General features: G+C 39.9%; 1 protein-coding gene across 1 annotated transcript in view; it reads right to left on the bottom strand.

Moving 5' to 3' along the window:
• Nucleotides 1-905: 905 nt before the first annotated feature.
• Nucleotides 906-25,519, bottom strand: part of HSF4 (heat shock transcription factor 4) — a 65,962-nt gene continuing 41,348 nt past the window's right edge. The window contains exons 6-13 of the mRNA XM_072117589.1: nucleotides 16,947-17,011; nucleotides 15,483-15,582; nucleotides 10,556-10,680; nucleotides 8,492-8,716; nucleotides 6,028-6,133; nucleotides 5,201-5,266; nucleotides 3,712-3,799; nucleotides 906-2,164 (exon numbers count right to left, since the gene is read on the bottom strand). Coding sequence (XP_071973690.1) covers nucleotides 1,989-2,164; nucleotides 3,712-3,799; nucleotides 5,201-5,266; nucleotides 6,028-6,133; nucleotides 8,492-8,716; nucleotides 10,556-10,680; nucleotides 15,483-15,582; nucleotides 16,947-17,011 — 951 coding nt within the window. The 3' untranslated portion in view covers nucleotides 906-1,988. The remainder of the gene's footprint in view (nucleotides 2,165-3,711; nucleotides 3,800-5,200; nucleotides 5,267-6,027; nucleotides 6,134-8,491; nucleotides 8,717-10,555; nucleotides 10,681-15,482; nucleotides 15,583-16,946; nucleotides 17,012-25,519) is intronic.

The following is a 25,519-nucleotide window of genomic DNA, read 5'->3' on the forward strand; positions in this document are numbered from 1 at the left end:
GTCACACAAATCCAATTAAGTTAATGTTAATGAAAATTTAAGAATTTAATAGAACATGGAAAATATAAATATGAATAGAGCCTTAGCTGTTATTTTTTCTTTGCTTTCCTTTTTTATTTTAAAAACTATTTAGTTCTCCCCATTGATTCAGAAGAGGGTTGACATATGAAAGGATGGCAAAATGGCAAGATATAACATAGCATGGATTCCATTCAGGAGGCCCCAGAGCAAAATACAATGGTCCACATTTATAAAACTGTCTGCGCCAGTTTTCCATCACAGTTTGCGCATAAATACATGTGCAAACTGCTTGCACATGTATTTAAGTAGCATTTGGGCCAGTTTTGTGTCTTAGCTGCACTGTGTACACTGGGTCACAATACTGTGCTCCTAAAGGGATGACATAATTGTGGTGCACCCTCATTAAACTGGTGCACTCATTTGAAGTGCATTTTTCCTCACTATTGATAAATGTGGGCCTCTATTTCTCTAGCCAACCTGCATTAGCAAATGGATAACTAGAATCTGTTTTGTCGCTATCATTACCTGTTCCACTTTTTTTTTGCATAATGGGCCTGATGTGTCTCAAAAAAACAACCACTACGGTAAGTATCTTTGTTTCATGTTTCCAGTGTGAGTGGTAAAATGAAAGCTAAACTTTGATAGGTTGCTAAACATTTCCTTATTTTTTTTAGCAGTCCCACAGTTTGACCAGAAAGCAGTTTAGGAGGGGAGTAAATGACAAAGCAGTAGGTGAAGCTCTAATAGTATAAAGGTTGTCCTGGTGCTGAATGGATTATAATATAGAATGTCTTCAATTGACAATGAAACCCATAAATATATTTAAATAGTACAAGAATGTTCTTATATATCAATAAAATGTTCTTAATATAAACACAAGTATCTCTTATTATAATCTGGATATCTACACATGCATATTTATTTGTGTAAATATATAAAAAGAACAAAGCTCAACTTTGTTTAAAAATAATCTATATGACCTTGGTCTTCAAAAACAAATTACCAGCACTTATTATTAGCGTCTTATGGCAGGTAACTTGTTACATTCAACAATACTCTATTACCTTCCTCATCAGGTCAGAGGAAAGCAATAGTGGTTTATAACGGGATAAGCTTTAATATGCGTAATAGGCGTATAGACATATAGCAGTAACCTCTTAAAAGCCAGGAGAAATGTTCCATTCATGTGTAAAGCATTGATGGCTCTAAAGAGGTTTAACACAATTGTGTTGTGTTTCATGGTTTCTTCATAATCCCATTCATTTTCATACATTCAAACCTGCGTGTGCTTTACTTACACACCCAAAATCCAGCATTTCCCTACTGAAAATGAATGTATTGCAGTATACAGTATTTTGGTGCATAGCAGAATTGAAACAGCTTGACATTATAGGGTTTTCTCATAAAATATCAAATGATTGCCTATTGGTAGGACCTCTACAAACTGTGGAACCTGTATCTATTGTGAAAAATGGTGCAGGGCTGCTTTAGTTCCTTTATTCCATAGAAGTTTTCCTTGCACAGTGCCACGTGTCTGTGAGTGGAAACCTAGTAGTGATTTGCAAGACCTTAATAGAGTGGCCCATGGCCACTGTACAGAAGAAAGTCAGTGAAAAAGAACCATCAAAGTAGCAGAATCCCACAAGCTTCCAAAGATGGTATAGCGTAGAAATAAATATGCCTGCTCTTTAGGATGGAAACACTTTTGTAAAATCATTTTTCCAATTAGTTGACAGATAAAGACCGACACCATTGTCCAATAATTTCAACATTCTGTTTGCAGAGAATTTGGATAAAATAGGTGAACAGTCAAAGTAGACTTGGGAAAACAATGCTTATAATCTTAGCATCTTAGTGTTTTGAGGAGATACTGTATACGGTGCAGTAGGTCCATTTTCATTCAACGTATATACAGGGTTCCAGTAAAGTGTCACTCTAAGTATGAGATATATTTAGAGATGTGAAGGTTACTCATTCCTCTCCTGTGGAGGGGACAATCTAATTGCAGCATCTCCTTGAAGGACCCCACTAGAAAGGTAAGATGCTACACTGTCATCTGCACCAAATAGTGACGAGGATCCTGCCAGGTTCACCATTTCTTCCGTCAGATAAGGTACTGTATTCTCTACATCTGGTTCTTTTCCTGAAAAACATAAATAAATAAAATCTCACTATTAAAAAAAAAATTAGAGGAGTATAAAATTATCATAGGACACAACTGTATTGCCTAAGTGACTCAGTGTGACTTTTAGTAGAACTAGGATTGCCCAGTATAGAAGTAAATGTTCATTTGCATATAATGAAAATTCTGTTTTCCAGGACAGTGACAGGTTCACAATGTTCTTCTATGTTCTTTGAAACTATTCAAAAAAATAATTAACTGCTGTAGACAAATGATCCTAAAGGAGTCAAATGTTGAGAGGAGTCAGACTGGCATAACCCCTCAATGATGCGTGAAGCAATAATCCGTAGCTATAACCTGTAGCTGCATCTTGCTGCAAACACCCAGCGGTAACACTTGCGATCAATGCTAGCACCAATCACGAGCGTTAACCCTGCGGTCGTCGCCAGCAAAGCTGCTGGCAGCATTAAAAAGCCTGCGGCTTGTCGGAGCCGCCATGTTGGCTAAGATCATCGTTCCCCATGACGTCATTGGGGAGCGTTGATCTGTTGCTATGACAGCCTCTGGTCACATAAAGACCCAAGGCTGTGTCGTTATGCACCATCTATTACAATGGTCGATTCGCACATTGTAAGAGATGATGTGGAAAATATATACTGCCATACTGTAGTTAGGTATCACCGCGTCCCAAAAATGTCCGTTCTATCAAAATATAATAACAGTTAAACAGAAAATAGCAGCCAAAGTTCAATAAAAAGTAATTAAAAAGCCATACAGTCCTCAAAATGGTAGCGTTGAAAACGTCATCAAAAGTCACAAAAAATGGTATCCCCGTGATCATACAGACCCAGAGAATAAAGTAGTCATCTGGGGTGCACAGTGAAAGCATTTGGAATTTTTTGCCGCTTCCCAGTACACGGCATGGAATATTAAATATGGTCATCAGGAAGTGTGATTCGTTATGCAGAAAACAAGCCATCACACAGCTCTTTACATGGAAAAATAAAAAGGTTATGGATTTTTGTGAGATGGGGAATGAAAAATGAAAATACAAAAACTAAAAAGGGCCACGGCGGGAAGGGGTTAAATAAAGTACATCATCATTAGCTACCTACATCACCTGAAGTCCAGACTTTTAATAATATACCTAGACTTTTACCTGAAATGATGGTTTTTACTGCCTCTATCTTTGGTTCTATTGGTTCTATATCTCTTTGAACCATCTCATGTGATCTGAAAGATGAGATTCTTATCTTTGATATGGCACAAACAATTTATTTATCCATGTACCATATAACCAAAGATAGTGGTATCTGAAGACAGTCCCCCTGCTGCCTCTAAACTTGGCTCATCTCAGGTAAAATATGACTCTTCTCTGCCCATTTTCATATGACTTTGGAGGAAATTTTTTACAGGTAAATGTGCAAGATTACACTTAAAAGATGGAATTCTAGTAAGGATATTTCATACTCCACCTGATGGGGCTTGTAGTTTATTGGGGCAAAATATGGGGTCAGAGTCACTTTAACCCTGATCGTCTCTCTCCTTCTTGGCTATGTCATTCTTACCTGAGCAAGTAGAGTTAAACTGTGGATTCAACCCCTTGGGAGGCGTTTCAGATACATTCCGCTCCAGATCCACTGATAGCTGTTGTATCTGAATATAAATCAATGTTATTATTACAAAATTTATTTCCCCCTATATACATGTAAGGGTATTTTCATTAAAGCTCATTTCAGATCTATTTTATAAAATGTCTGTTAACAATTAACGTATAAGCGGACCCGACGATAAGCCGAGACCCCTAATTTAACACTAGAAAAAACAATTGACTCGAGTATAAGCCAGGGGTGGGAAATGCATTGGTCACAGCCCCCCCAGGATATAGCCTGCCAGCCCCCTGTAGTATATAGATTTCCAGCCCCTTTAGTATATAGCTTGCCAGCCCCCTGTAGTATATAGCCTGCCAGCCCCTTGCAGTATATAGCCTGCCAGCCCCCTGTAGTATATTGCCTGCCAGCCCCCTGTAGTATATTGTCTGCCAGCCCCTGTAGTATATAGCCTGCCACCCCTGTAGTATATAGCCTGCCACCCCCTATAGTATATAGCCAGCCCTCTGTAGTGTATAGCCTACCAGCCCACTGTAGTATATAGCCTGCCAGCCCTGTAGTATATAACCAGCCACTGTAGTATTTAGCCTTCCCCCTGTAGTATATAGCCCGCTAGCCCCCTCCAGTATATAGCCTGTCATTCCCTATAGTATATAGCCTGCTAATCCCTGTAGTATATAGCCTGCCAGCCCCCGAGTGTATAACCTGCCAGCCCCCTGTAGTATATAGCCTGCCAGCCCCTGTAGTAGATATCCTGCCAGCCCCCCGTAATATATAGCCTGCACCACCCTCCCAGTATATAGCCTGCAGCCCCTGCCCGCAATATAATGCCTGTAGGAAAGAAAAAAGTGTACTCACCTTCTGACGCCCCCTGGCAGGTCTATACATTGTGGCTCGCTGACATCATAATGTCATCGGCACACATAGTAGACTTCAGGGGGCATCAGAAGGTGAGTACACTTTTTGTTTTGTTTTTTTGACTCAAGTATAAGCCGAGTTAGGGTCTTTAGCACATTTTTGTGCTGAAAAAATTGACTTATACTAGAATTTATACGGTAGTTAAAATGTTTTAAAGATGTGGAGGCCTCACAGTAAAGGAAATAAAGAATCACCTCAGTGCCACATTCACAGAGGGGGAAATATGGCAGTGTGGAGTGAAATGTGTTTTATCCAAAATTGTACATCTACTTTTCTATCCCGATTTCATATTGAAAAGGAACCTTAAATGGGTTTTTCCACAAACAAAAGATAGGCCTAATCCGACGAGATAGGGCCTAACCTGCTGATTAGTAGGGGTCTCAGTGCTGAGACCCCCACAGATCCTGAAAACGAGGGGTCCACTGTCAGAGGATCATCCACTGTCAGAGGATTGTGTATGCCTGGCATTGGCTATGTCAGGTAATTCTGTGTAGCAGGAATTACTCTGGAATAATAAAGGCATTCTCACCGGTGACAGATCTGTATCCATGGCAGGAAGACACCATTCAGCTACACAGAGGCCAGTGCTGAAAACCTGCAGAGTAAATGTTGCAAAATAAAATGTTATATTCCTATACAGGTCATCCCTACGTTATATACATGATAGGTTCTCTAGGTTTTTTCTGAAGTTGAATTTGTTTGTAAGTCGGAACTATATATTTTATAAACGCCAGACAATTTTTTTCATCCCTGTGAAAACCTGTGGGTTTTCAAAATTTTTTGCTGTCATGGGAACAAGAATTATTAATAAAGCTTCATTACAGACACCTTACAGCTGATCATTGCAGTCTGGGACTATAGCAACGCATTCAGAAAGCTTCACCAGAGGTCACAGTGGGCAGAGGGTCCGTCTATAACTAGGGGTCGTCTGTAAGTCGAGGACCGCCGGTATGTGACATCCCATACATTTACATAAATACTGTGCACATCCAATACATTACTTTGGTAAAACTTTTATATGAAAACAGTCGATATCTAAGGTTATAAAAAGAACTAAAGTCACAATGGAAACTACATGCAGGTCCCTCCCAATACATCAGTGGCTATGTGTGCAAGAACAGAGATGTCATTGCTGATCTTTCACGTATTTGCACCTCTAACCGTAAGGCCAGTATTTGGTCAGTTCTGTCTTGGAATTAAAGTTGAGGGAGTGAGCATCAAGCCACTGGAAAAGATTGCTAGAGGTTTGCGGTTATTTTGCATGTTCCCAATCACACAGAAGTTTCCCAGTTAGCACGGTAAAACCCATATTCACAATTTTAACACCTTGTATGTAATTTTTCAATCACTACTTACATCTAGAACAGCAGCAGAATCCAAACTATAATGCTGACTTCTGAGCAACAATTGCAGTCCTTCCAAATTGACATCTGCATTATCCAGAGAGTCTGGCAGTTCAGGCCTAAGAAAGTGAATGTACACATTCTAGTAATTTTTTTAACCAGTTACTAAGCTCATTTTCACCCTTAGGACACAGCCCGATTTTTCAAAGCTGCCTATTTCATAAAATGCTTTATCTTACCGAGTTTATTTTCAGAGTGTTTTTTCATGAAATATTGTACTTCATATAAATTCTATATTTTAGTTGAAATATATTCCACTGATTTGTAAAAAAAATGGAAACTGATAACTAACATTAACCATATGTCTGCTTTATGCTGACATAATTTTTCATATGTTAATTTATTTTATTAGGACTTCGAACTGCAATTTTCAAATTTTTTAAAATAAATTTCAGATTAAAAATTTTTGGAGTACAATTCATCTTCATAAGCATCTCACAAGAATTAAAACAAAAGGTAGGCTTTATTTGGAATTTCGAAATTTTGACAATAAAATGATTCTTTAATCCTAAAATTGACCCGTTCATGCAGGATAAAACTGAAATCAGATTTTGTTGTGCAGTTACGAGTAGGGTAATACCCCACATGTGAATGTAAACTACTTTAGGGGTTCACAGCAGAGCGCAGAATGGAAGGAGGCATTGAGCTTTTAGAGGGCAGATTTTGATGAGGTGCCATTATATATTTGAAAAGTTCCTGATGTACCAGAACAGTGAGCACCCCCTATAAATTATCCTATTTTGGAAACTACACCACACAGACAATTTATCAAGGTTTATATTGAGCTTTTTACCACCATTGATGTTACCTTACCTATAAAGGTAGAAGGGGTGGTAGGTGGATGGATGGGACATGAGGATAGCACTTTTTTGGGCTAATCCTCACGTCCCGGGTGTCTTTTACAAAACTTTATTACATGTATATGCAAATTCCCTGGTAGGCGGAGTAACGCGGCTACTGGGGCGTGGAGTAGCCGCGACTAGTAGCCTCATGTCCGGCTACTCCACGCCCCAGTAGCCGCATAAAAAAATTTGCATATACATGTAATAAAGTTTTGTAAAAGACACCCGGGACGCGAGGATTAGCCCAAAAAAGGGCTATCCTCACGTCCCATCCATCCACCTACCACCCCTTCTTCCTTTATAGGTAGAATCGGGGTGGTAGGTTCCCTTTAACATTGAAAGTATTAACCATACAGGTTCAGTAATTTAGTTACAGTTTTATTATAGGGGTTGCTACAGATGTGGCGAAACCCAAGATGTGCCGTTTGTGTTTGCGAGTTTTACGCTATATGGGGCAGTTAGGGGACTTTATTTGTATTAAAAAAATTTATTAAACTTTTTTTACACTATTTTTGATCGCTTGTTCCTTCATCGGACCCCAGGGCTGCCATGGAGATGATCGGCACCCCCATACTCGGCAGGAGGGAGAGCATTCACGGGAGGAGAGGTGGGTAACCTCTTTAAGTGCTGCGGTCCATTAGGTGCGGCACCTAAGGGGTTAAAAAGCAGGGCTCTCGACTATCACGATCATGTCACATACAGCCAGCCACTGCTTCTGAGTCTGTGTGATCCCCTTGATTTTGGGGAACATCATGGTGGCACAAAAAGAAGCTCACCATGACAATACCCAATGTCATGGTGGCTTAAGGGGTTAAGAATCCATCTAAACGTACATTTGTAATGATGAATGCTGACTGACACAAAGGGGGAGATTTATCAGATGTGTCTGAGAGTAGAACTGTTCTAGTTGCCCCTATCAACCAATCAAAGCACAGCTTTCATTTTCACACGACTGGTTACAAAATTAAAACTGAGCTCTGATTGGATTCCATGGGCAACTAGAAAAGTTTTATCTCAGACACTTCTAAAAAATCTCTCCCTAACGAGTAGCAGTTACAACATGTTTCCTATTACTGGGTGCTTACTATGAGTCTGTGCATTCGATGGAAACTTATATTTTTTATGCTATAAAAAACATACTCCTGCAGCCAACATTTTTTCTACTATAAACAACAGAAGTATTGTGGTAGTTTCCTGCCAGAGCTAACCTATACATCACATATTAATAACAAATCCTTTGAATAGGTTGTGAATAGTTACAGCCCAAAAAACTCACTCTTAGGCCCAGTTCACACCACCATTTATAACAATGATGTAAGGAATCCATTAAAGACCATTGATTTTAGTTACTTGATTGGATTCCGTTTGCTTCTGTTACTTAGGGAGGAAAAAATAACACTGCAGCTCCTGACCAAAAACAGTACCATGGTTAGACATTTACTATTATCGTTGTAGTGTCAGAAAGATAATAAAGGAGATCTAAGGACAGGTGTGTATTGGGACTTATTTAACCAGTGAAGCAAGCATTTCCAAGATGTCCAAGGGGTTGGATATTTAAACCGAATATTAACTAACCTCTCTAGTGGATTCCTCCTTACTCGAGCCTCCAGTTGCTGGGATCCTGACGGCTGGGGTGGACTACAAATTTCTTTTCCTTCAAGTATGGATTGAACCATTGCAACTGGCAACACTGGAGGGTCAGAGCATGCACTGCAACCACTCAAAGAGACATCTGCCTCTGCCGATCCTTTTACTACAGGACTGATTGGTTCTTCTTTGATCAGTAGAAGACACTTGCTCCTGAAGGATAAAACACAAATTAATAACACCAAGGGGGTTATTTATCATTAGGCCACTCATTATGATAGTTCCTTGGAGCTTTTTTGCCCCATTGATTTATTAAAGAGGCCTTTATTTTGCAGATACTTCTGAGAGATTTATTAATCCCAAGAAGAGTAAAAAATCACAACAGCACATACACCATGAAGGAGTGGAGTGGCTATTCAATTTTTTTTTTTTTTAAGGCAGTATGGGGCTTAGTGGTTATCATTAGAGCCTTGTAGTGCTGGGGACCAGGGTTCAAGTCCTAGGGGCAACATCTGCAAAGAGTTTGAATGTTCTCTCTGTGTTTGCGTGGGTTTCATCCCACACTCCAAAACATACTGGTAGGTCGATTAGATTGTGAGCCCCATTGGGGACAGGGACTGATTTGGCAAGCTCTGTACAGCGCTGCGTAATCTGTGTGCACTATATAAATAAAGAAATTATTAGTATTTTTTTTTTAAATCGTAACTCCTAAATCTGGCTTTACATAGTGTTGCCTTAGCAGGGATTCTATGTTTAAGCCACTATTTCTGAGTGGTGGGAACAGGTTTTGTAATTTTGTGTCATTAACAATTTAAAAAAAAAAACATTGTAGTGATTTTGCTACTTTTTTTTGTACCGAAAAGTTAAAAAATCCCATGATAAATGTGCCATAGTTACAGAATTTACCATTGTAAATTGGGCTGCGTTAACACCATCAAGACCAACATATAAACATACATCTAGAGATGTACCGATTTGTATTAGGCAAAAAATTATTTTCTTTAAAGAAAAAATCTTTAATAAAAACAGAGTTAAAAAAAAGAAAACTTCAATAGCCATTTCTCTGCCCAAGCCTCCACCATACACAAATACCTCTGTTATATTATACTATCTGTCTTTGTGTTAAATACTTAAAGGGGTATTCCAGGAATATGAACGTCTGACACAAAAACCCATGATGATATAACTAAATGAATACAACAATACTCAATGTCATTAGTCACAAACCAAAGCTTAAATAATTTGATTTTATGATTTACAAAGTTTATGGCCTCCCTAAAGTAGGTGGAGTTATCACTAAGATGGCCGCCACTGGAAACTACAAGTTCCATGATCCTTTATTTCTCACTAACTCCTCCTACCACTTATGCTCTGCTAACAGTGATGATATAACAGACTTTCATTACCATAGTAATGATGTGTAACTGCCATCACCATAACACTGACCATACTGGATGCACTGCAACCAACCGACTACAGCCAAACATAGTGGTGGTCACATGACCCTGCCCAGGCAGGTTCAGGCCATGTGATGTGGACATGTGACCAGCAGCCATCTTCTGTCCTGCAACGGACTGCACGGAGGAAATTAACGGACTGATTAAAGGGCCAGTAGCATTTTAATTCTCCATCACAGTGTATGTCACCAGCATTTTCTGCTAAGGGGAGCAAAATTTTAAATAACAACTAATTACATATTAGCTTATATTTTGAGTGCCCATTTGTATATGAATTATGCTGATTCCTGGAATACCCCTTTAACAGAGTTTAGTATCATCTTCAAATATCAAAATTCTATAAGGTCATTAACAAAAATATGAAACAGAAGAGGACCCAAAATGTAAGCATCAACATGCATGTAAGTCATTGTATAGATAATAGAGCTACACAGCTTCTTCAGACGTATTTATGAGTTATCTATCACTAAGGTCACTTGGAGAATTAGTAAAGTAACAGGAATGATGTGAGGCAATGATGCAGGACATGGCAAGAAAAGAGACTAGCATAACCTATTCTAAAAGAATCATTCATTAATCATTTCATGCAGTTTACCTTTCCCCATCGACATCAGGCTGCTCGGGCACTGAGTTAGTGGGTAGAGTTTCTGTTACATCTGAAATTATAGGTCCAACATTGACAGCAGGGCTGCTTAAAGAGGATGCTGGATCTGTAGATGGCTGCAAAGAGAAACCAAATACAAAGATCACATAGTGTAAAGCAGGAAATAACAGGTTAATAAGAACATTGCCTGCAGCATTTATTTACCTTTTCTCTGCAAATTAAATTGAATGTTTATTTTGTTGGGTTGAGGTAATGATTTTTTTTTCAATATATTGAGAATGGAAGTGGGCTTTTTGAACAGAGAGCAGTGGCAAAACTTGACGCTGATAGGCCCCAGTGCAAATTCTGTGCCAGGCCCCCTGGTTTATAGTACTAGTCTTCTCATATGGGAAAGTGAGAGCTTATGGGCCCCCAAAACCTCTTGGGCCCGGTTGCGACCGCATCCTCTGCACCCCCTCAAGTTACGCCCTTGACAGAGAGCATTAATTCCCTTCCCTAGGTGTATATGGAAATAAAATACTGTCCTCATTAGGGAGAGCTTTGAAATCTATTATATACTTACAGTCCAGTTTATTCAGCCATGAAAGTTACAGGAACTATCAATGATTCAGATATAAAAGAATTATATTATTTAATACATTTTATATTATTAATATATTATATTCCAAAAATGAAATACACCTAAAATGAATTTCACCCACACTCTATTACAAAAAAAATCTAATTTTACAGAGGTCAGGTTAACAAGTATCTGTAATACATGAACTTAATGACTCAGAACTCGGTAAGGAAGCGAGGCTTGATGTATTATTTCCTTAATTCCTGCCTTCTGGGTTTAGCTTTGCTTAAAAGAATCATCATGTGAAGCAAATAAGCCTGTCGTATAGGTAGGGTTCACATATATCATTTGTATTTAGACAGCTGTTTTATGCCCGATGATGACATCGTTGTGCATTATTCTGACATCCATAGCAGGTTTCTAGCCAACCAGAAAAATGCTTCATGACATTTTTCCGTCATTGCAATTAGACAATGTGCCAGGACTAAACAATGCTATAGATTACAACATTGTACGAGTCTCCCTTCAGTGGTTAAATTGTATCTCAAAAGGCGAAAAATCCAATGTATGAGGCCTTAGATTACCAGCAAAACCTCATATATCAGACAAAGGATATTGGGGCACATTTACTAAGGGCTGTGCACCAGTTTTTGTCAGACTTTGTGCGTTATTTTTAGGGCAAACTGCTTGCACAGGTATTTTTTATGAAGTCCTTGCGGCACATATGTGGCCCTTTTGTGGCACAGCTGTACAGGAGACAAGTAGGGGAGAACTCTGCCTGTGAGGGCTCACAATCTATGTGGGGGGGGGAGTGGAGACATGAGGCAAGGGAGCAGATGGGGCTTATTTACTAATGGTCCGCGGACGCACTTTCGTTAGTCTTTGCAGCATTTTCGGGTTTTGCACCGCAGTGACAGATGTTTAACAGGGGTTTGCGCTGGGATTTTGGCGACTGGTTTTTGGCGCAGCTGCGCTGGCTTTCATACGACAGAAATTGGGGGGCGTGCCGTTGGACGATCCGACTGATTTGGACTGAGCGCAGGATTTAATTTTCAAATTTTGTCGCAAGACCAAGCACTTACATGCACCAAGAAGAAGAAGGTGAACTCCGGTGGACCTGAGCGTTAAAGCGACACATGGAGGATATTGGGCGCACAATCTTGGTGAATCGCGGCAGAGTGCATGACCATCATCGGACAATGCACTTTCAGTGTACTGCTCAGACCGGATAAGTAAATGTACCCCAATGTGCGTTGTAAGCGAACCTGAATAGGTGGGTTTTCAGGTTATGTTTGAAGGTTTGGAAAGTGGGGGACAGTCTGACACATTTTGGTAGAGAGTTCCAGACTGTAAAGAGTCAGGGGAAGTGGACCCACTGAACCACCACAAGCGAGGACATAAGCCGACCCCTGGGAGAGGAGTCTAAGTGGCACCTGGTTTTAACCAGAGCCCACCGCTAAGCGGATTGGACTTACTGCGGTGGGATACTAGCCCACGGTGGTGGTGAGGTACAGAATTGTCAGACGGAGTCATGGACAGGCTGGAGGTCAGGACAGGCGACATGGTATCGGAGTCAGATACAAGGCAAAAGGTCAGGGCTGGCAGCAGAGGAGCAAAGTCAGGAATGGAACCAGGGTCACAACAGGGAATCACAACAAATGCACAGGGTATCATAAGGGACAAAGCCATAGGGCTCTAGGCGCAAAGATCCGTCAGGGGGCAAAGGAAGAAGCAGTCCATTTATCAAGGCAGACAACCAGCAGCACCAATTAGCGGCGTGCTGGCCCTTTAAATCTCACAGAGGAGTCCTGGATGCGGTTGTGAGAAGAGTGGATGGTAATAGAGTGAAGCTGAAGCTCCTGTGAGGAACGGAGTGTACGTGTGGGTGGTATTGCATGATGAGTTCAGAGATATATGGAGGGGGCAGGTTGTGGATGGCTTTGTAGGTCATGGTTAATATTTGAACCCCTTCACGCTCTGTGACGGATATATCGCTGGCTGAACCCTCTCCATACTGAGATGGGCTTTGCTGCATTTTGCAGCAAAGTTCGATCACGGATGTTTACCTCTTCTCTGCCACCGGCAAAGTCGCTGGCGGCACTTTAAACGTGGCGGCGCATGGGTGCCGCCATGTTTCTTCAGATCATCACTTCCCCAAACCTTATCGGGGGGGCGGCGATCGGTTGCCATGACAGCCTCGGGTCCTTGACAGTTTTCAGGAGATGCGTTACAATGAGCCAGTGGCTCATTGTAATGAATCATATTTAAAAAAAGTAGTATTGCAGTATATGGTAGGAACGATCTGACCATCTAGGGTTAATGTACTCTAGAGAGTCTAAGAAATAGTGAAAAAAAAGTTACAAAAATGTGAAAAATTTATAAAATATTAAAAATTCAAATCACCCCCCCTTTCCCTAGAACTGATATAAAACATAATAAACCGTAAAAATCACAAACACATTCGGTATCGCCGGGTCCCAAAATGCACAAAATATAAAAATGACATAGGAGAGAGTCTAAGAAATAGTGAAAAAAAAGTTACAAAAATGTGAAAAATTTATAAAATATTAAAAATTCAAATCACCCCCCCTTTCCCTAGAACTGATATAAAACATAATAAACCGTAAAAATCACAAACACATTCGGTATCGCCGGGTCCCAAAATGCACAAAATATAAAAATGGTTATTGCCGACGGTGACCTCCAAAACGGGAAATGGCACCCAAATGTCCGAAATCCGACTTTTACACCTTTTTCAATGTAATAAAAAGTGATCAAAATGTTGCACAGTCCTTAAATGGGAGCAATGAAAATGTCCGCTCATTTTGCAAAAAATAAGGTGTTATTTGGTGCGCAGAGTGAAAGTCGTTAAAACTGAGCCCACAAGAACATGACGCACATGCATTTTTTTTTACATTTTTCCACATTTGGAATTTTTTTCCTGCTTCCCAGTACACGGCCTGGAATAATAAATAACATCATGGGAAAGTAAAATTTGTTACGCACAAAATATGCCCTCACACAGCTCTGTACACGGAAAAATGAAAAAGTTATGGATTTCTGAAGGGGGAGAGCGAGAAATGAGCAAAAAACCTGCGTCCTTAAGGGGTTGAATTAAATTAGCTATGACATGGGAAACCAGTGGAGAAACTGGTGTGCAATAGTCTGCTAAAACAGTGATAAGCCGCACGTTCTCCAATAATCTGGCGCACCCCAATCTTGCTTAAACTGAGTGCACCAGTTTTTCTTTGGTACACTTAGTTTCATGAACATGACTCAGAATTATGTCAGACTTTTAATATAAATGTGGCAACCGATGTGAATCGGAAACCAGAACACACCTTTATGTGCAGAGTTTTAAGTTGCAGCTTAAGTTGCACCCCACAATACTCCTTACCCCAACTTACTGTGGTGGGGATGCATAAAATCTTGAGTGACTGTGATAATATTTGCCATGACTACTGTAACTCCATGCTGTTACTGCTATTTTATAGAGCAAAGATGTTGGAGCTAAATATAAATATTCTGTCCTTACAGAATATTTGCAAAAACACTGTACTGGCAGTAGTGTACTGTGTTATTAAATTTATTCAGTAGTGTCACCCATTTTTTTTGAAACCATCTTTTTATGATTTTATTTTGAATTACGGTGTCAGCATCTTTCCATTGAATTTCCACAATATATACCACTGCTAAACTGTATAGCTGATAGAGGAGGATCGCAAAGTGTCCTATAATGTCTTATATTACTAGTGAACTCATTTTTTCCCCTTTTTTTATATCTGCCAAATATTTGCTCGTTATCTGCCACTTGAGGCAAACATATGGATTGTTGTAAATGTGTTAGGCTACATGCACACAAACATTGTTTTTTCGCGTGTGCTATATGTTTTTTTTTTTTGCGAATTGAACACTGACACATTGATTTCAATAGACTTATAGACATGAACATGTATTTTGCTGATGCGTGAGAAGGCTGTAGAAAACTCAGAGCAGATCCTAATCCTGCTTGTTTTTATGGACTGGTATCGGAGTCAGATACAAGGCAGAAGGTCAGTGAAAAATACTGATGCCACTCGAATGACACACATTTGTGGATCAGCTGCTACTTAATACAATTATGTAACCCTTCAAGGCTTTTGAAAAGTTAGTGACATCATATGCCAGCCTTGCGTTTTTTTTTCCTGATCCGCAAAACAAATGACATAGGAATGATTCATGGCCTTTTTCCTGTGGATGTAACTGATGAAAAGCTGACCACAAAAAACGTTCTTGTGCAAGTAGTCTTAGTCAGACAATATACCATGAACACCCCAATACCAACATCTTATAAAACAAGCAAATGAAGGGAAAGCTTACCGACTGAATGTAATATGGATCATGCAAGGAATCTACAGGAAGGTGCCTACTAAATTTTGACAGTGGTAGGCCAGAGTTTCCATCATCCAACATAAGAGGTCTAAAGAAAAAAAAACCTTTTATTATAAAAACAGATAATTTAAATCATAAGACAAAACTGTAACTTCCCAGAAAAGTTCAATTTCTAACTAGCATACTGAAATAACTGGGTGTTGAATAAGCTCATTTAAAATGAGCATTTGTGTGAGAGCTTTATCTTGGCAAACTGGTTATGCACAATATATCAGCAATCCTGGAAATACAATTGGAAGTGTAAAATGAAGGAAGTTGCTCTTTTAAATTATTAGGTTTAACTATTACTACACTGTACTTCTGCATTCCTTCTATTCTTCCATACATTTACACATTGTATGACATTCCTAGATGTAAGGTTACCTGGACACAAACATATATGCTTTTCACAGGCCCCATACATTGGAAATAGACATGGACTGTCCTGAGGCAGGGAGAGGATCAAAATATGTGACAAAATGTGTGGCTTGGTCAGTTGGTTCGATAGAAGGCAGTAGAAATAGCGCACATGGAGCTTTGTACTATCACATACCCAAAAGAAATGCGTGTGTGCATATAGCCATACTTGAAGCACCAAGGGCTCAAGACAAAATTCAGCCAGGTACCATTATAATAGTTGTGTCTTCTTATGTGGTCCTCCCTCAGCCAAAAAGTTGCAAGTATTACGTCTACATCCAATATATCCCCTACCATGGTTTTGGGCATTTGTACAACAAAACTCCAAATCCCCCACCCCTTGCCTTTCATATCAACGATAGAACCTACAAAGGGATGATGGTACAATATCCTGAGGTCCCTAATTCTGTAATGGACAAAATTAAGCCATTATACAGAAGTTCATGGCACAGAAATGTAATTTTGGGCATCATTTTCTCACAATGCAGGTGTTTTTTCCTCTAACTTTTCAACATGTTAAAGGACATCTACCATCAGTTTGATTGATGTTAGATGTCCAGTGTAACATGCTCTTTCCTTTATGCACTAATTGGTTCTGTTTTTTGTGCATTAAAAGGGGCATATAGAAACAAGTATGTCAAACTGATGGTAGATGTCTGTAATAGGTTCTTTATACACTGGTTTGGTCCACAAGGGTGTTCAGATTCTATACATTACCCCAGTTGTCAGTTTTTGGTTGTTATGCTTATTTGTCTATTTTGGGATGCTTTTCCCTTTCTTTCTCTGCCCCTACAATAGTCCCAGGAGCTGAGACTGCACTTTGTACACAGTAATTTGAAAGCCAGTGGTCAGCAGTTCTGACTCAGCAGGTCCATTCAGTGCCCATTACTAGGGTGAGCGGGTCAGGTGACCTGCACTCGAGGCCTCGCTGAGCTTGTGATTTTGTTGGTGGGGAGTTTTGTGAGCCGGTGGGGGTGATCTCCTGCAGGCACTCACATCTTTCTCTTTATCCCAGTACTGGAGGGGCCAGGAGGCAACTGTCCGAATAGAAACTGGATTAACTGTCATGAAAAAACACATAATCAGGTGTTAGTAACACAACTAATTAACCTTTCAACCTTTGGAGGCTTCCAAAACAGAGCAAAACAACTTATTATGGTATCTACATTTATCACTGTAAATGAGCCCTTGAAGTTGAATACCACCATTAGCATGTACAGTGGGTGCGGGAAGGATTCAGACCCCTTTAAATTCTTCACTCTACACTTTGTTTCATTGCAGGCAATTGATAAGATCAAAAACGTTCTTTTTTTGCCCACTGAACACCCCATCTAGACAGAAAAAAACAGAAATGTTGATATTTTTGCAAATTTATTAAGCCCTTCTGGAATCAGCCTATTTTGGCCTCAAAGACACAGCCCCATTTTTCAAATCAATATAAGTGGTTATAGGTTTGGAACGCTTTAACATATCCAGGGAATTTTGAGACTCAAATGAGTTAAAAATTTTGATGATATCTTTTTGACATAAGTTATAAAATGTAAATGTGGCAAAAATTTCGAAAGATTCTTCATTCTCCATTTTCATAGCTCCAAATTCTATACTATGTATATTAATTCATAACTTACATTGCCCAAATTTCTGCTTTATGTTGCATGTTTTTTTTAAGAAACCACATATTTTCCTAGAATTTTATGAGGCTTAAAATTTGGGGGCCATTTGTCACATTTTTTGGAAAAACGCCAAAACCTGTATTTAGAGGGACCTGCTCAACTTTCAATTGACTGTGAGAGGCCTAAATAACAGCAAGACTCTTAAATTACCCTAAATTAATTTAGGAAACTGCACCTCTCAACGTATCAAAAAGCATTTTTAAGAGGTTTGTTAACCCTTTAGGTGTTTTAAAGGGTAAAATAAAATGGAGGTGAGGTTTACAAATTATAATATTTTTGGACAATACATCCATTTCAAATGGATTAAATTACAAAAGGCTCCACAAAGTTTAAAACCCGATTTCTCTTAACCCCTTAACGACTTGGCCTTTTTTAGTTTTTTCACTTCCATTTTTCACTCACCAACTTCAAAAATCTATAACTTTTTTATTTTTCCACATAAAGAGCTGTGTTATGGCTTATTTTCTGCATAACAAATTGCACTTCATAGTGACGGTATTTAATATTCTATGGTGTGTACTGGGAAGCGGGAAAAAAATTCCAAATGCAGTGAAAATGGTGAAAAACCACATTTGTGACGTTTTCTTGTGGGCTTGGATTTTACAGCTTTCACTCTGCGTCCCAAATGACATGTCTACTTTATTCTTTGGGTCAGTACGATCACGTGGATACCAAATTTGTATAGGTTTTACAATGTTTTCATACATTTAAAAAAATTAAAACCTCCTGTACAAAATATTTTTTTTTTATTTTGCCATTTTCTGGGGCCAATAACTTTTTCATACTTTGGTGTACGGAGCTGTGGATAGTGTCATTTTTTTGCGAATTTTGATGCCGTTTTCATTACTATAATTTTTGGGACTGTGCGACCTTTTGATCACTTTTTATAAATTTTTTTATATTTTTCAAAATAGCAAAAAAATGCCATTTTCGACTTTGGACGCTATTTTCCGTTACGGGGTTCAACACAGTGAAAAAACATTATCATATTTTGATAGATCGGGCATTTTCGGACGCGGCGATACCTAATGTGTTTATGATTTTTACTGTTTATTTATTTTTATATCAGTTCTAGGGAAAGGGGGGTGATTAGAATTTTTAGGTTTTTTTATTATAATTTTTTTTTTTAAACTTTTTTTTTATTTTTACTTTTACTATTTTTCAGACTCCCTAGGTAGTCTGATCGATCCTATCATATACTGCCATACTACAGTATGGCAGTATATGTGGATTTTACCCCCCATGCATTACAATGTGCATTTAGCACATTGTAATGCATGGGTTAAAACGAAGTAGCCTCGGGTGTTCGGAACACCCGAGGTTACCATGGCGACAGATCGCCGCTCCCCGTGACGTCATCGGGGAGCAGCGATCCACGACAAGATGGCGGCGCCCATGCGGCGCCATTTCTTTGAAGCCGCCGGCAGCATTGCCGGCGGCGATCGCGGAGAAAACACCCGCGATCGGTGCTAGCAAAGACTAGCAGCATAGACTTTCCGGCTATGGAGAGGGCTCGGCCCGTGAGCCCTCTCCATGCACCGGGACTCCATGCGTCGGGAAGGGGTTAAGTATGCCGATACCCCACATGTGGTGGTAACCTGCTGAATGGGCACACAATCGGGCATAGAATGGACGGAGCAGGTTTTCATTGTCAAATTGTAAAGGCTTTTTTTTAATGTAGAAGATATAGGGGTTTATTGTTTTGCCATATGAGATGCACTTTTCTTTTTATTAACTCTTTGTTGGTGGAGGAAATGAAAATGATAAATTTTTGGTAAGATTGTTTTCCTTTATTTTTTGGTTGTTTATATGGATTTCTTATTTTTTCCCCAATTTTACTGAATAAAAACTAATTTTGGAGAAAATGTTGTTAACTTTAGTATCACCATCTTTTCATAGGCATAATTTTTTTATTTTACAGCTGACAAATCTAGTTAAGGGCTTATTTTTTGCGAGAAGAGTTGTTGTCTGTAGAGGTCTTATTTTGAGGCGCGTAATTTTTCTAATCACTTTTTTTAAGAGTATTAATAAAAAATCTTTTTTTAAAATGTTTTTTGAGTTTTATTTACAATGTTCAGTGTTTACAGTGTAACACCAATCAATCTTAGTAAGAGAATCTTAATTCCCATAGTCTGGGTCCTTCATGTGTTTTTTTGCAAACTGTATGCAGGCTTTCATATGTCCTGCACTGAGGAGAGGATTCCATCGACACATAAAGCCTTGACTCCAGTAATAGTTGACTTTGTGGAACTTTCTTCCATCTACCTACCGCATACCTGGAGCTTAGCCACAGTGATCTTAGGGGTCTTCTTCACCTCTATCGCCAAGGCTACCAAGATTGATTAGTTTGGCTGGACGGCCAGCTAGAGGAAGAGTTGTGGTTGTCCCAAACTTCTTCCATTTAAGGAATATGAGGGCCACTGTGCTCTTGTTTTGTAACCTTGGCTAGATCTGTGCCTTGCCACAATTCTGTCTCTGGGATTATTGGGCAGTTCCTTAGACCTCATGATTCTCATGTGCTCTGACACGCACTGTTAGCTGCAAGACCTTATATATATATATATATAAGGTGTGTGCCTTTCCTGAACAAGTCCAGTCAGTTTAATTAAACACAGCTGGACTCCAATGAAGGAGTAGAACGTTCTCAAGGAGGATCAGAAGGAAATAGACAGCATGTAAGTTAAGGGTCTGAAAACTTATGACTGTGATTATGTGAAACAGTTGCAGCCTGTTTCAGTCTCCTCTCCGCCACATTTATCCAACTGGTGATGGGTCACTCAGGAACGAGTCAGCTCTAAGGGCTGCCTGTTTCAGGTGAACAATGGAAGTCGGTTCTTGGCTGAGAATGACGACTCTCTTAACCATGCCCCTATTAGTATAACACCTCACCCCTTCTGCAGTAACCATAACCCTTTTAACCAGAAAAAAGCAAGTTAAAAGTGGAGTATATATATGTAACTGAAAAGAAGGCACAAACTAATTGGATAAATACCTAGTGTGGAACAACATTAGGGTATCACTAGTGTGAGGGAACATAATCCATTTTCTATTGTGTTCTCCCTCTATATGTCTTCTTCTTTGGCTCTATTGATAGAAAAGACCCCTATGCACCATCCCCCCGAGTACACAGATCATTTTACACTGATAGCTCCTCTTGAGGGCTATTGGAATGTGGGTATGGTCAGTAGGTTCCTTTGTCTCAAGAACCTATAAAAACTGTATGCAGCCTAAATAAATTGGAATTCTCTCAAACATGTGAAGGTCTGAGTGATTCACCGAGCAGCTCGTACTATACAATGATTTGGAACCACACATCACATCGAGATATGGGGATATTTCCCTGACAAAACATGGCGCCCGAACAGGGACATGGGTTTGCATGACGCCTACCGGAGAATTTAGGGATCATCCTTTCAGGACAGACAGACCATGCAGCTGCACAAAAAGGTAAGAAGCTTTTTTCTTACAAAATTGCTCTGTCTCTCCTTGTTTGGATGGCCCCACGTCCTGTGAGTTGCATGCCTATATTGCCCAGTCCAAAGAATCTCGTTAGTTTATTTGAAAACTCCATGTGATGTGTGGTAGTGTATATGGCTATTGTGTGAGTTTGAACATGTGTGTTTGATAGCGCTATTGTGATACTGTACTGTACTGGTTTTAAGAACGTTACATCCAGGAATTGCCCCTACCTAAAGAGTTTCCTAGACGAGCAGCTTTTTGGAACGTAATTCGCTTGAGACAAAGTAGACTGAGTTTGGACAGTCGGACTTTATAAATTTATTTTGTGTGGTAGGATCCAGAGCTGCTTCAAGGAAGGGGACTGCAGTCATTTCTTGACGGGCAAACGGTTTAAAAAAAAAAAAGAAAAAAAAAATTTAGAATTAGAAGTGGTTAAAACTGCCCTATGGAAGAGTGAGTGACTGCGAGTGTGTGCCGGCACTAGAGATATATAGAAAATTATGGGAAAAATTGCTAGGTAGGATGAGAGGCAATTCAGAGGGAAAACCAGACGTACGGATCTTGAATGATAAAAAAAAGAGGCTGTAAAAGGATGTCAGAGAGTGTTGGAAAAGGACAAGTATATCAAAAGATGGTTGTTTGTATGTTGGTAAATGGAAAGGTTCTTAAAAGAACAAAGGCTGGTTGCATGATGATGATATGATGGAAATTGCAAGTGGATAGAAGAAAGTTACAGAGGAAGTGACCAGAGGAGGTTATAAAGAAACAGCCATAGGAAATTGTGTGTTGTATGAGTGTTATGACGATGATGGACAAAAACGTTGGACAGACAAAAGACAAAGACAACATTCAGGAAAAAGTTCTGCCTCCACCCTAAAATGGTGGATGAATTGATGTATGGAAACAAAGAAACAGACTGGTGGAGACATGTGAATGCAATGTGGCACCTCGACCCAACCCCCACACTGGAATATATCCGGTCAGGACTGGATTAGAAAAAGTGCGGGCTCTGCACAGAACAAAGACGTAGTCTTCAGATGTTTCTCCTGTAGGGGGCAGTAGAGCAGTGGTATGGGTAATAATGCATTGCCTAAAGATCTTTGGATTTGCACCCACAGTCCGCTCAGCTGTATTGCTGTAACTTTAGAAGACAACTAAGATATAGTACCCAGGGAATAAATGTGGGAGACTGTGCCTGCTTATCTAGGAGTCACCTCTCAGAATTTCAAAGTCCAAAAACCCAGGTAGTAACATATTTGTTACGGATTTTGGTCTTCTGTGGGGAGAGCTCCTGGACGGTTGTGCAGTCCTAATTGGATTCCCTGAGCTGACCCTTGCCAGATACTGTAGATGTTCTATGAGTTTATTCCATTATACCGTCCTGCAGATTATGGCAAAGATATAAATATGTGTTTTGTCTATATCATGTATAGTAATAATGGTATTACCAGATGTGAGGAAAGCACAGCACACAATTGTGGACATTGTTCATTGCAGGCTTGGACCTGAGAAATCCTGTGATTTATGTTTAAAAACATCAGACATGTAGTGTAAAACTTTATAATACACCTAAAGTTTGAAGGGTGTGGTCAAAAGTTTTTGCAATTTGTGTAGGATGATGGAGTGAACTTAGATGTTACAATGGTGTGTTAGATTCTTTCTTTGTTCTCCTGGTATGCTGGGACACCTAGTACTACAGACACCACAGGGAGAAGGAGGGGGCTGCCTCCCCCCTTGTCTCAGTGAACACAGGAGGGGGGGGGGGAGGGGGAGCACACGTTGGAATGTTAAGAGAAGAAAGGAACAATGAGAATGTGTGTTCATTACTGAGGACTGATAACCCTCATGGCCCTAAGTAGATTTTGGGTTTGATTCGGTGCAACATCTGTAATTGTAATGTTTTAACCAGGAGTAAAACCTCCCTATGATCCCTACACTATTAGTCCTATTCAGCAGCTATGACTGAGATTATTATTAGGAGCTTTTTAGGCAGAAGTTATAGCATCCCTAGAAGCCTCCTACGTCACTGTCTCTAGTGATGCTTCTGCCCAGTATGTGTCCCCAGGATGACTGTATAGTTTTATAATTATACAGCATTGATACATCGGCATTGGTCCCAAAACTGTGTTTTTCTGGAATATATTGTTCACTTTCTATTGTTCTCATTTAAGTTTAAGCCAAGCACCTCAGAGGAGAGGACACAGGCCGGAAGCTGTGCTGATCGTGTGTCACATGACAACCTGGATCCTTCTTGGTTTTGTATCCTACTGCTGCCTGTGTATAAAAAGCTTCTGTGGTAGTTTTGGACTATCCTGATAGTATTTTACCTCTTCATGACTAGAAACCTTGGTTATAATGTGCCCTCTTTATGATGTATTGAATCCAGCTCCACTACTTTCGCTAGATTCAAAGGGGGGAGACATGAGGTAAACGGGTTGTATTTAAAATTTTCTATTATCTTAATGATTAATGAACCAGTTACCTTTTAATATGTCAAAACTGAATATATCACTAATCTGCATTTTGAGTTTTTTTGTAGATGGCTTTAGAAACCAGGAATGGGGTTAATTCTACATCAGATGTGCAGCGGTCACACAACATGAGGTAACAGAACCAGAACCACTCCTGACCTACCTGTCTGTACAGGAGGCGGAGGTGAGGGCACTGATGGAGGGGTGTTAAGTGGCAGAGGGTAAGAATCTGACTCTTTTGGTATTCCTTATGATTCCTAACCTCATATAGTAAGTATATCAACAACTATGAGACTTTGAAATAGCTGATAGAGGCCTTAGTGTTACAATAAAGGTCCATCCTAGAAGGTAAAACCTATAAAGCTCTAATACATGAAGTGACCATACTGGTTATTAGAAAGCCTAGGGGAAAGGAGCCTGGATCAGTACAGTCCGTGACCCATGCTGGCCCAGTAGGGTTATCTATACTCCTGTCTATATAGAAACCGGCTTCACGGGTGAGGAAGCAAGACCGGAGTAACTGGGACCCCATGGATGGAGGGTGGACTATGGCAAAAAAGGTGACAAGCAATGTCTGCCAAGGGCCCTTTACCCTATGTGCACCCACAGGGTGAGACACCAGTTTAAGACTCTATATGCTCCGTGGTGGATAAGCATGGAGTATCACTTAGATTCACTTTTGCTACTGTCCATTTACACAAGTTTATATATACCTAGTACAATGTAGGGAGAGTAGTGAAGACCCTCATATATACACTCCAAAGCCGCTTTACCCCTTCCAGAGGCTGCAGATTGGCTAAGTACAGCTACCAAAGGTAAGTAGCTATGAACATGTACTTATGTGTGTGGACCTCTTTTCTGGGTAATCTGAACCCTATCCTGTAACTAAAGCAACTGTAAAGACCACAGCCAGGGATCGAGGAATACGTTAGTCCACTTATTCTAGAGACTAAAGTAATAATCCCTATTGGGGCAGTAATATAGTTGACGAGAGCTCTAGGGATTAAAAATTCTTTTCACCTACTGAGGTTGTTTTTAGAATTGCCCCATGGATGAACATACTTCCCTAAGGTTGTCCAGAGGTGTCATAGAGAATTGGTGGGGTGTCCAAAACCTGCAGATATATTTTTTTCTTAGGTGCATAACCAAGTATCTGTTTCAGTTCCAGAACCTGGAACCTAGAGCAGAGGACCTGCACCCAGGTGATGAGATGGTCCTGATGTGACACCTGAGAGTCTTTTGAAGTGTCATCCCAAATACCTGTGACATATCCACGTATAGAAACTACAACGAGACAGCGACAGCTGAAGAAGGGCGCAGGACCCAGAGACTGTTGAACATGAATCTGTGTAGCTCGATGCTGCTATGGACATTACCACTCCTACCACTCCTACTACAGTGTGTGCGCCGCATACCATGTCTAATAGTACTCAGGGGTTGGTAGGCTGACATGTATAAGGATATACACCAATAGGATGTAGAGATTCTACCCTTTACAGTGGATTTACATGAATTGTGTTGTGATATAATGTTCAGGATGCTCAGGAGTGAAGCAGGTGAAGGGTTACATAAGTCCTGGATGTGTGACTAGCACATGTCAATGTACCACCTGAGCAGTACCTGAAATTATTCACAAAAAGGGAGGAATTGGGAGGGAACATAATCCATTTTCTATTGTGTTCTCCCTCTATATGTCTTCTTCTTTGGCTCTATTGATAGAAAAGACCCCTATGCACCATCCCCCCGAGTACACAGATCATTTTACACTGATAGCTCCTCTTGAGGGCTATTGGAATGTGGGTATTGTCAGTAGGTTCCTTTGTCTCAAGAACCTATAAAAACTGTCTGCAACCTAAATAAATTGGAATTCTCTCAAACATGTGAAGGTCTGAGTGATTCACCGAGCAGCTCGTACTATACAATGATTTGGAACCACACATCACATCGAGATATGGGGATATTTCCC

This window comes from Engystomops pustulosus, chromosome 7 (assembly GCF_040894005.1).
Source record: "Engystomops pustulosus chromosome 7, aEngPut4.maternal, whole genome shotgun sequence".
Lineage (NCBI taxonomy): Eukaryota > Metazoa > Chordata > Amphibia > Anura > Leptodactylidae > Engystomops > Engystomops pustulosus.